General features: G+C 37.1%; 1 protein-coding gene across 4 annotated transcripts in view; it reads right to left on the reverse strand.

Moving 5' to 3' along the window:
- Positions 1-422: 422 nt before the first annotated feature.
- Positions 423-12,271, reverse strand: part of LOC126065113 (probable ATP-dependent RNA helicase DDX60) — a 103,243-nt gene continuing 91,394 nt past the window's right edge. For all 4 annotated transcript variants that reach the window (XM_049864805.1, XM_049864802.1, XM_049864803.1 and 1 more), the window contains one exon: positions 423-1,579. In XM_049864805.1, coding sequence (XP_049720762.1) covers positions 1,480-1,579 — 100 coding nt within the window. In that variant the 3' untranslated portion in view covers positions 423-1,479. The remainder of the gene's footprint in view (positions 1,580-12,271) is intronic.

Below are 12,271 nucleotides of genomic sequence, written 5' to 3' on the forward strand. Positions count from 1 at the left end.
CCTAAGAAAGCAGAGACCCCCAACATGGCACATGCTTGATATAAATCGATGAGAGGTCAGTTATATTCCAGACAAAATGAAATATGGGTGTTTTTCTCAATGTAACCTATTTTATAAATAATGTCATACAATAGATGTTCTTTCAGTAAGACATCAGACATCTGTGTATTAGATGAGAGAGGCCTTTTGCTCAGAAAATAAAATGCTCTCAATTCAAGTTTAGGGTCTAAAATAGATTCCAGAACTGTGACCTGAAGCTTAGGCTAGGGAGGTAAAACAATTACATAGAAGCTATTATATATAAAATGCACACATATTTGCAAATAGAGTGACAGATGATTAGATTTAACACAAATAGAACAATGGTAAATGGATTAGACTCATTTTCTTTCTTTATAGTTTTCCCAGTTCTTTATTATATACAATTAAAACAAAATAAAATCATTAGCTATATGTTATCTTTAAAACATCACAGAATTTGTAACAAAAATACTCATTTAGACTAAAAATTTTATATTTTAAAAATATTTGCTAGCTATACATAAGTCACGTAGTAACATTTAAGTGATTATAATTAAGAGAATATATTTCACCTTTCAATTACTTTAATCACTTATTCTAGCCCTAGACTTTTTAAAAATTTTTTTATACATAAGTCACGTAGTAACATTTAAGTGATTATAATTAAGAGAATATATTTCACCTTTCAATTACTTTAATCACTTATTCTAGCCCTAGACTTTTTAAAAATTAGGACACTGAGGAGAAAAATAATGAGAATTTAATATTCGCTTAGTCCTCACAGAGTGAAAACTGTTTTTCAGTCATATACAAAATCCTTAACCATGGCCAAGAATTAGAAAGTCGTGCTGATGGTCTTTGAGAAGTCTAAAGAGAAAATGTGGATGAGTTGCAATAAAACTATCACTGATGCTAGAAAAACAGTTCAAGACTCAGATTCTTCTTCCAAAAGACAGCGCTGTGTCCCTTGCAGGCTCAATATTGTCTTTTTTCCTTCTTACATAACTAATGCATAAATAGATAATTTACTGTTTTGTATTAACATGGGTCCTCAATAAAGCAGAGGCATGATTAAAAATGTTATATTTGGAAATTAAAATTCAAGTGTAAATAGCTTCAAAATACCAAAAATAGAACTGCCATTTATTGATCTATTATTCTATGCAAGTCCATTTTCATGCATTTTTCTTAATCAATCTTCAAGCTCCCTGAAAAGTATGCATTATTAGCCAACTATATAAAGAAATGGAAACTCAGAGGTATTAAATAGTTTGTCCAAGGGCACACATGATAGAGCATGGCAGGTTTGATCATAGCTCTGACTTCGAAATGCTTGCTCTTTTCACTTCATCATATAGCCCCAAATATGTATTTCTGACAAAAAGTCCTGATAATCACAAAATATGACTTTAAAAACACCTGTGGTGATATTTTAAATAGTTTGGAGGAGATCTTGTTTTAAATTTTGTTAAATTTTTCAAAGAAGGTTGTACTCAGTTGTTCAAATGCTAAGACCACATTGTCATCTTCATTTTCACAGAGTTCACGCAAGGAAACGCTGTAAAAGGAAAAAAAAATCATATACATATAATGCATTTTGATAAGATTCAATATTATAAGACTTTTCTCAAATAGACAGAAATAAGTGAATTCCACCAGAGGATGAAATAATATAAGCATAATATAAGAAATAATGATAAGAAACATATTTATTGCAAACACCCTTGTAAAATAAGATAATGAATAATCCCTATGCAATTCCTCTCCATTTCTATCACTAAGAGAGTTTGAAAGGCCATCAAATTCCTTGTAACCTGATCCCCACCTCACTTCAGTAGCAGCAACACAAAATTCCCTTCTCCGCACATAGTTTATGGAGGCATTTTGTGGTTTTTCTGCTACTGTGTCCAGTAAATACCAAAGTTACCTCTATCAAGAGAAAAATATTTCTTCCTTTACCTTGATGTGTAAGAAAATAGAAAAAACAGCGTGTGGCAGGCAGAATAGTGGCCCCAAAAAACATCCATTTCCTAATCCCCAGAACCTGTGAACATTTGTTAGGTTACAAGGCAAAGGGCAGTTAAGGTTGCTAATCAGTTGACCTTGAGATGGGGAGATTATTCTGGATTACCTGGGTTGGCCCAATGTAATCACAAAGGTTGTCATAAAAAGAAGAAGGCAGAAGAAAGTCAGAGCGATGTGACATGATAAAGACTTGACCAGCTATCACCGACTTTGAAGATGGAAAACGACCACAAATCAAGGAATGCACGAGGCCTCTACAAGCTGGAAAAGCCAGGAAAACTGATTCTCCCTTAAATGGAGCCTCCAGAAAGGAATGCAGCCTTGCCAAAACCTTGATTTTAGCCCAGTCAGGCCCATTTTGAACTACCAATATCCAGGACTGTAAGAAAATAAATTTATGTTGTTTTAAGCTATTAATTTTGTGGTAATTTGTTAAAACAGCAATAAGAAACTAATACACAGGCGATAAGAAAAGAGGGAATAAATCCAAGAATGAGCAGTACAGCAGTGCTGGTCAAGTGCTGAAAATAGCCAGGACCTGACATTTTGTCAGCCTTTTATTATTTGTAACTTCCTTGTTTCCACTAGAGGTCCAGTTTTTTCTCCAGTGTCTTCACTGGCCTACCACAGAGAATAGTCAGCTCTGTGTCTACCACTCTGAATTTTCTCTTGAGTTACAGGCCTAGGCATTTCCTGTACAGACATCATATGACATATATAAATTCCAACTCACCATTTTCTGTTCTCAGTCTCCAAATCTCACCCTCACCCTATGTTCCTATGTATCCTTAACTGAAATACAAATCTCAGTCATCTTCACTTCGTGCATGGAATTTATTGGCCATTTCTATGAATTCTACAAAAAAACAACTCTACCTCATAATTATTTCTCTAATCCCTCTTCTCCGTCCTTAACTTCTGTTTCCTTAATTTAAAATCCTCACTCACTCTCGTCAGCACTACTATTATACCCTAGTTACTTAGCTCCTTGCTTCTAGTCTCTATCCTTTGAGTTAACCCTACCCACATCAGCCACATGTCTAAACCATAGAGCTATGTCACACTCATGCTTACCCAATGTCTACACATTGCTTCAAAATATTAAGGCCAAGTTCTATAATGTAACAATTAAGACCCTTCCCATAGAAAATCAAATTCCCTTTACTGCAACTCAGCATCTTCCCCCATCCCTTCCACAACCTCCATGCTGTGCTTGACACCATAGTGAGCTTGAAGCCTACCCCGATAAATCAGGCCCTTTCTCATTTCTGCACATTGAAAACATTATCCCTGCCTAGAATCTTCTCCCACCTTCCTTTTTTCCTATTTAAAAAATTCTCACTCATCCTTTACAACCTAGTTGAAAACTCTGAGAATCCTTCTCTGAATCCAGGGTTAGAGTTATTCAGCCTTGCACTCAGAGCACTTACTACATTTGTATTACACAAGTCTGTTTCTATCACTTTACCATAAGATCTTTTAATGCAGAAATAGATTTCATTATTTTATATGAAATCTAAAAGTATATCTCAAACCAAAAATACTCTGGTATTTGTTAGCTGAGTAACTGAATACACGAACGCATATTTTTCCTAGGGCCAGTTCTTGAGATCACTCCAAAGTCTGTGGAGCTTCTTGGGGTGCCCTGGAAATTTGAACAATGATAACAATGAGCCACTCAAGAAATACTCTAACTAGAGAACTAGAGCAAGATGGTGAAGTGAGTGGACGCTCCCATTTACTCACCCAGGAACTAACCCACTGAGCAACAAATAAAAACAAGCACAAACTGAGACTTAGAACTCTGGACAGCAGCCGAGGTGCTGGAGAGTCAGGTGAGTCCAGAAGCGGGGGGAGGGGAGGAGCAGGAATGGTACAGAAGTGGGAGATCCTACCTGCTAACATCTGGAGCACTTGCTCATTGCAGCCATTTTGGGACAGGGCCGGGAAACATCCCAAACAGGGAACACAGAAAGGGAGCTAACCTGAGGAAGCTGTAGCCCGAATTTTTAAGGAGGCCTTAGGAGTTCCCAGGCTGTGCAACTGGAAAGGGGCGAAGGGAGAGTGCAGTGTTGCTGAATTTTGCTGTGGCCTGTGACTAGGACTGGGAGGAACTGCAAGGGCAAGGGAATGCTTCAGACAGACAGGCAACACAGAGGGAAATGGTTGGCTCCCTGACCACAGCAGGACACTTTGGAAGGGCCTATGCAGGGGTGTCAATGAGGGAAAGACAGAGAGCTCCCATCTTCGTCTCAGGAAAGTCGAGCCCCATTGCTTATGTAAGTGTCTGCAACCAGCTAAACCACCTCCCCCACCCCCACACATGCATAGTGAGTTCCAGAGACCAAGCATCCAGAACTGAATCAGCACTGAAAAAACCTATCTGTAAGAGTATCCTCTAGTGGTTCTCAGGAGACGATATCAAGCCCACTGCCACTGGATCGATGCTGACTCACAGCAATGCTATGGGGCAGAGCAGCGCTGCCCCATGGACTCCCGAGACTGTGAGCCTTTGTGGAAGTAGGCTCTGCATCTTTCTCCCATGTAATGGCTGGTGGGTGTGGGCCCTGGCCTTTCAGGTGGCAGCTGGGTGTTTGGCCACTATGCCAACAGGGTACCTAATGAGGAAATCTGCCCAAAAAACCAGAATACAAAATTTAAGGTGAAAACAAACAAAAAAAGATAATAAAATGGCCCAAGGTCAACAAAAAATAGGAAAACACAAAAATCACAAGAGAATTGGGACCAATCAAAAGCAAAACATGAAGAAGAGGACACTTCTCTGTTGGAAGCCAGATTGATGGAAAGAATTGAAAATTTTGAGATTATGGTGCTAAATATGTTTCAGCAAAGCAAAAAACACAGAGAAACAAACTAGCAGAGATCAGGAAACAAATGGAAGCACAACTTCGGAGACTCAACAAGGAAACCAAAAACAAAAAAAAAAGAGAGTGAGAACTACTGCACCTGAAGAATAAAACAATTGAATTAGAAAAAGCAAGAGAAACACTCATCAATAATTGAACAGACAGAAGATAGGGTAAAAAAACGAGAAGACAAAATAACTGAACTTATCAAGTCTCAAGAGAAACAAGAGAAAAGAACAAAGAAATGCAAACAAACCCAAAAGGAAATACAGAATCCAATTAAGAAATCTAACAATGGAATTACTGGAATCCCAGAGCACAATGACAACAGTAATGGCATGGAAACGATTTGCCAGAGAGAACTCTCCAGACCTGAAGAGAGAACCACGCCTGCAAATATAGGAAGCTGTATGAACCCCAATGAGAAGAAACACAAAAAAATCAACTCCATCCTATATACTAATGAAATTCTTGAAAACAAAAGACAAGATGAGAATTCTGAAAGCAGCAAGAAAAAATGCCATATAACATACCAAGGATCCTTCATAAGACTCAGTGAGGATTTCTTCCCAGAAACTCTAGAGTCCAGGAGACAATGGGATGACATACATAAAATACTGAACAAAAACAACTGCCAACCAAGAATTCTTTACCCAGCAAAGTTGTCACTCAAAAACAAGAGGGAAACCAAGATATTCCCAAACAAACAGAAGCTCTAGGAATTTGCCACTACCAGATCAGCTTTGCAACTATTTCTCTAGTGAGTACTCCAAATGGAAAGGCAAGAACACTAAACAAATATGCATACATATACATGGAGAAATAAATAATAAAAGAAAGAAAGAGATCTCCAAAAATCTGACAATCATAAAGACCAAGTATATGATATTTTCAGGGAATAAACTCAATAATTAACTCCCGTGAATAATACATCGAGTAAGCTTACTAAATGTAGGTTGTATGTTGATGTTAATGGAGACACACAGAAACATGGGGAGGTGGGATATATCAGGAATAAACATTTATGTATTCATTGTATGTTAACTGTTGTTCATGTGTTAAACATTTTTGCAACTGTAAATTGTGTAATATACAGGCAGTCCCCAGATTATGAACAAGTTCCGTTCCTAAATCTGTCTTTAAGTCGAATTTGTACGTAAGTTGGAACAGTTAGATATGGTTCGTATCTAACATCAGTTAGTCAAATGTTTGTCTCAGTATATAGTATATAGTGTACCTTTCTGTGCATAGAAAACATTAAAGAAACACTTCCAAATTCACCAAAACATCTTTAACATAATAACATAGAAATAATAATGTTTTGATGCACCTTTCAAAGTAGCGAACCACTGCACCTACCTTGAATTTTTAATATAATAGGCTTTACGGAGGTTGGTTTATTAACCACAGGTTGTATATAAGTCAGATGTTCATAACCTGGGGACTTACTTACTACTTGTGTGTGGTATGTACTAAGAAATCACTGAGAAAAAACATCCAGAAGAAAAGAAGGAAAAAAGAAAAAAGGCTTACTACAAGAAAGCAGCCAAATACAAACAAAAACAGAAAAACAACAATAAAAAAAAAGAAAATACAAAACACTCAAAAACCAAATAGGAAAATAAGGTAGACCCTTTGTTTTTTGGAATAACCTTAAATGTAAATGGTCCAAAAGCCCCATGCAGAAGGCAGAGTGTGACAGAATGGATAAGGAACATGAGCCATCCTTTTCCTGTCTACAAGAAACACACCTTAGACGTAACGGCACAAACAGACTGAAAATAAAAGGATGGAGAAAAATATTCCATGTAAATAATAAACAAAAAAGAGCAGGGTGGCCATATAGATAGCAGATAAAATAGGCTTTAAATCAAAATCCATTACAAGAGACAAAGACATTGCATAATAATAAAAAGGTAAATCTAGTAAGATATAACAATTATAAATATATACGCACCTAATAGGAATGTTCCAAAATATATGAAGCAAATACTGACTAATATGAAATGAAAAACAGACAACTCCAGAATAAGAGTAGGGGACTTAAACACACCACTTTTAATTATAGACAGAACATCTGAAAAGAAGATCACTAAGGGCACTTAGGCCTTAAATAAAACCATAAGCCAACTGGAACTAGTGGACGTATATAGAACACTTCCCCCAGCATCAGAATAATATACATTCTTCTCCAGTGCATATGGATCATTTTCCAGAATAGACCACATGCTAAGTCAGAAAACAAGTCTCAACAAATTTAAAAAGATTGAAATCATACAGAGCATCTTCTTGGACCATAGTGGTATGAAGCTAGAAATCAACAACAGGAAAAATAATGAAAAAAAACCCATGAAAACTAAATAATACACTACTAAAAAGCTATTCAATCATATAAGAAATCAAAAGTGAAATTACATGTTGAAAACTTTGGGACATAGCAAAAGCAGTACTCAGAGGGAAATTCATAGCAATAAATGCCTATGTTAAGTAAGAAAGACCCAAAATCATTAACTTAAATTGACAACTTGAACAAATAGAAAAGGAAGAGCAAAAGAAGCCAAAAGCTACCAGAAAAAAAGGAAATAATAAAAATCAGGCCAGAAATAAATGAAATAGAAAATAGAAAAACAATAGAAAGAATCAACAAAACCAGAAGTTGGTTCTTTGAAAGAATCAATAAAATAGACAAATCACTGGCTAGACTGACAAAAGAAAAAAAACAGAAGAGGCAAATAACCAAATTAAGAAATGAAATTTGTGACATAACTACCAATTCAAAAGAGATACAATTATAACTGATTACTATGAAAAACTGTATTCCAAAAAATTTGAAAGCCTATATGAAATGGACAAATTCCTAGAAACACATTATCTACCCAAGCTAACACAAACTGAGGTAGAAAATTTAAACAGACCCATTACAAAAGAAGAGATTAAAGATGTGATCAAAAATCTGCCAACGAGAACAACAAAAAAGCTCATGACCACATGGCTACATTGAAGAATTCTACAAAGCATTCACAGAAGAGTTGGCACCAATCCTACTCAATCTCTTCAAAAACACAGAAAAGGGAGGAATAGTACCAAATTCTCTGAAGCCTGAATAACTCTGACACCTAAACCATGCAAAGATATTACAAAAAAAAAAAAAGAAAATTACAGACCAATATCTTTTATTGACATAGATGCAAAAATTTTCAACAAAATTCTAGCCAACAGGCTTCAGCAACGTATCAAAAAAAAAATCATATACCATGAATCAAGTGAGATACATACCAGCATTACAAGGGTGGTTCAACATTAGAAAATCAATGTAATCCACTACATAAATAAAACAAAGGAAAAGAACTATATGATCATATCAATTGATGTAGAAAAATCATTCGATCTGATAAAATTCAACACACTTTCCTGACAAAAACTCTCAGCAAAATAGGAATACAGGGAAATTTCTCAACATAATACGAGCATGTAGGCAAAACCAACAGCGAACATAATATTCAAGGAGAAATGCTGAGAGTCTTTGAGAATGGGAATGAGACAAGGATGCCTATTACCACCACTCTTATTCAACTTGTACTGGAATTCCTAGACACAGCAGTAAGACAAGAAAGAGAAATAAAAGGTATCCAAATCAGAATGGAAGAAGTTAAATTGTCTCTATTTGCAGATGACATGATCCTATACATAGAAGGCCCTAAAGATTCCACAAGAAAACTGCTGAAGCTGATAGAAAAATTTAGCACTGTTGCAGGATCAACAAATAAAAACCAGTTGGGTTCCTCTACAGTAACAAAGAGTACCCTAAAACAGAAACCAAGAAAACAATACCATTTACAATAACCCCCAAATTGGTAAAATACCTAGAAATCAACCTAACCAGGGACATAAAAGACTTATGCAATAAAAATTATAAAATACAACTAAAAAACCAAAACCAAACCCAGTGCCGTCGAGTCGATTCCGACTCATAACGACCCTATATAAGAGACTAAAAGAGACCTACAAAAATGGAAAGATATCCCATGCTCATGGATTGGAAGGCTTAATACAGTGAAAATGTCAATTCTAACTAAACCGATTTACAGATACAAGGCAATCCCGATACAAATCCAAACAACATTTTTACTAAAATGGAAAAACTAATGACCAACTTCATATGAGGGAATGAAACCCTGAATAGCCAAAGCAATATTGAAGAAAAAGAACAAAGCAAGAGGCCTCACACTCCCTGATATCAAAATATACTATTCAGCCATATAATCAAAACAGTCTGCTATTGGTTCAATGACAGACACATAGACCAGTGGAACAGAACTGGAATTCAGAATTAAACCAAGCCAACTATGGACAACTGATTTTCGACAAAGGGTCAAAGTCCATTTAGTGGGGTAGAAACAGTCTCTTTAATACATGGTGCTGGCAAAACTGGATATCCACCTGCAGAAAAATGAAACAGGACCCATACTTTATACCATACACAAAAACTAACGCAAAATGGACAAAGACTTAAATGTTAAACGTAAAACCATAAAAGTCCAGGGAGAAAACTATGGTGCCTGATCTTTTCTAAAAATCGGAAAACAAACATAACAACAAATGCATGAATGGAAGAAGAAAAAATAGATAAATAGTATCCAGTACCCCAGCGTACCAAGTGTTGTCGAGTTGATTCCAACTCATAGCAACCCTATAGGACAGAGTAGAACTGCCCCATAGAGTTTCCAAGGAGCTCCTGGAGGATTCAAACTGCCGAACCTTTGGTTAGCAGCCGCACCACTTAGCCACTACGCCACCATGGTTTCCAGATAAATAGTACCTTATAAAAATTTAAAAACTATAGTCATCAAAAGACTTTATTAAAAGAGTAAACAGACAACCTACAGACTGGGAAAAAATGTTCAGAAATTACTTATCTGATAAGGGTCTAACTCTAAAATCCATACAAAACTGTAACAACTCAACAATGAAAAGACAAACAACCCAGTCACAAAATGGGCAAAGGACATGAACAGAAACTTCACCAAAGAGTACATCCAAGCAGCCAACAAATGCCTGAAAAGATGCTCACAATCATTAGCCATTAGAGAGATGCAGATCAAAACTGCAATGGATACCATCTTGCCCCAGCTAAAATGGCAGTAATTTCAAAACAAAACAAAACAAAAACAGGTTAACAACAAACGGTGACGTTGTGGAGAGATTGGAACTCTTATCCACTGCTGAATGGACTGTACAATGGTACAACCACTATGGAAAACGGTATGGCACTTTCTCAAAAAACTAGAAATAAATCTACCCTATGATCCAGCAATCCTACTCCTAGGTATATACCCTATGACCCCTTTGCTGTTGAGTCAATTCCAACTCATAGTGACCCAGCAGGACAGAGTAGAACTGTCCTGTAGGGTTTCCAAGGAGTGGCTAGTAGATTTGAACTTCGGACCTTTTGGTTAGCAGCCGAGCTCTTAACCACCTAGAGACCTAAAAATAAAGACAGGGACAGACATATACACACCTATGTTCACTGCTGCTTTATTCAAATAGCAAATAAATGGAAACAACTGAAGTGCCCATCAACAGATGAATGGATAAGCAAATAGTGGTACGTATGTACCATGATAGAATACAGCACAACCATAAAGAGCAATGATGAGTCCACAAAACATATAACAAGGATGGATCTGGACAGCATAATGCTAAGTGAAATCAGTCAAGCAAATACTGTACGATTCCTCTTTTATATGAAGATAAAAAATAGATATATATAAAGAGAGAGGAAGGGGGGAGGGAAAAATACACTTTAGATTGTAGAGACGTGTTACTTCTGGTGATGGGAAAAGTGGCACCAAGTGTGGATGTAGTAAGCACAACACAACCAAGCGATAAATTAGTGTTTCGGCACATATGGGTGGGTACAGACATGTTGGTATACGTGTGGGTCCAGGTGTGTACACAGGTGAGAACAGAGAGAAGTATCTATGGGTATGTGTAAATACAAATATGTGGGTGCAGGCACATATTTTCATTGAAGACACAAATCTGGATACTCCTCAGATATAACCAGGCACCTTCCGAGGTTGGTTTTCTGGGTTTGAAAGCTTAGGACCACAGTCTCCTAGGACAGCTCAGTCGAATGACATAACACAGTTCACAAAAATCATGATTTGCATCCTGGTGACGTGACTAGTGTCTGGAGTCTTAAAAGCTTGAGAGAGGCCATCTAAGTCACTAGTGTGGGTCTCTACACACCAGGAGCAAAACAGTAAGAAGGTAAGCAAAAGCTCAGAGTAGAAACAAGTCTACATGGGCCATGACCTCATCTACCCTGAGATCAGAAGAACTAGATGGTGCCCAGCTACCACCAATGACCACTCTGACAGGGGTCATAATAGATGGTCTCAGATGGAATGTGAGAAAAATGTGGGGAACTAAAATTCTTATTAAAAAAAAAAAAGCCAGACAAACTGGAACAGTAGGAAACAGGAGACTCCCTGAGACTATAGCCCTGAGACACTCTTAAAACCTAGAACTAAGCTTATCCACTGAGATCACCGTCTAGTGAAATACCAGAGTGGCACACAAAATAAAGTAAGATCAGTGTTCTACTTAAAAACCAACTGTATCAGACCAAAAGATCAACAATTACTCAAAAGCAAAGATGAGAAGATAAGGGGGCAGGGAAACTAGTATACTGGAAATGGAACAAACAGAACAACAATTTAACAGAATGTTGACACATTGTGATAAGTGTAACTAATGTCACTGGACAATTTGTATGGAAACTGTCAAATGGAAGCTTGTTGTGGAAACTTTCACCAAAAACTCAGTAAAAGAAAGAAAAACTCCAACTAGAAATACCCCAGATTGGTATAGCAAACCACTTTTGCTCTAGCATCCCAAAAGTTTCACTCTCTGTAGAAAAAGTCCCAAGGGCCTGATTCAGCTCAGACAGACCACAGAAATAAAGAAGGGACTCATGGCACATTGTGTGTGCGTGTGTGTGTGTGTGTGCGTGTGTGTGTATTTAGTGACAGAACAAAGAGAAGCCCATCAAGTAAGTAATGAAGGGCAATATGACTGGAGGCTTTAGGAAGATGGACATTTAACTAGGCAACACCTAGTGATCAATCGCACCTAGAGATTGCGGTATCCACATGGAGATCAGGCTTGCCTGGGTTCCCACTAGGATCTGTTAAAGATGAAGATAGCAAGTCAAAATGAGAGCTCGGAATTTGGCAAGGTCTGGAGAAAACACTGGTGAAAGGCAGAGATTCAAGAGTATGTGAGTGGATGTAAACCAGAGACCTAATGAGCCCCTCTGAAGCTAGGGATCAATGAGGCTTTGGAATATTTTT

This window comes from Elephas maximus, chromosome 21, assembly GCF_024166365.1.
Source record: "Elephas maximus indicus isolate mEleMax1 chromosome 21, mEleMax1 primary haplotype, whole genome shotgun sequence".
Taxonomy (NCBI): Eukaryota; Metazoa; Chordata; class Mammalia; order Proboscidea; family Elephantidae; genus Elephas; species Elephas maximus.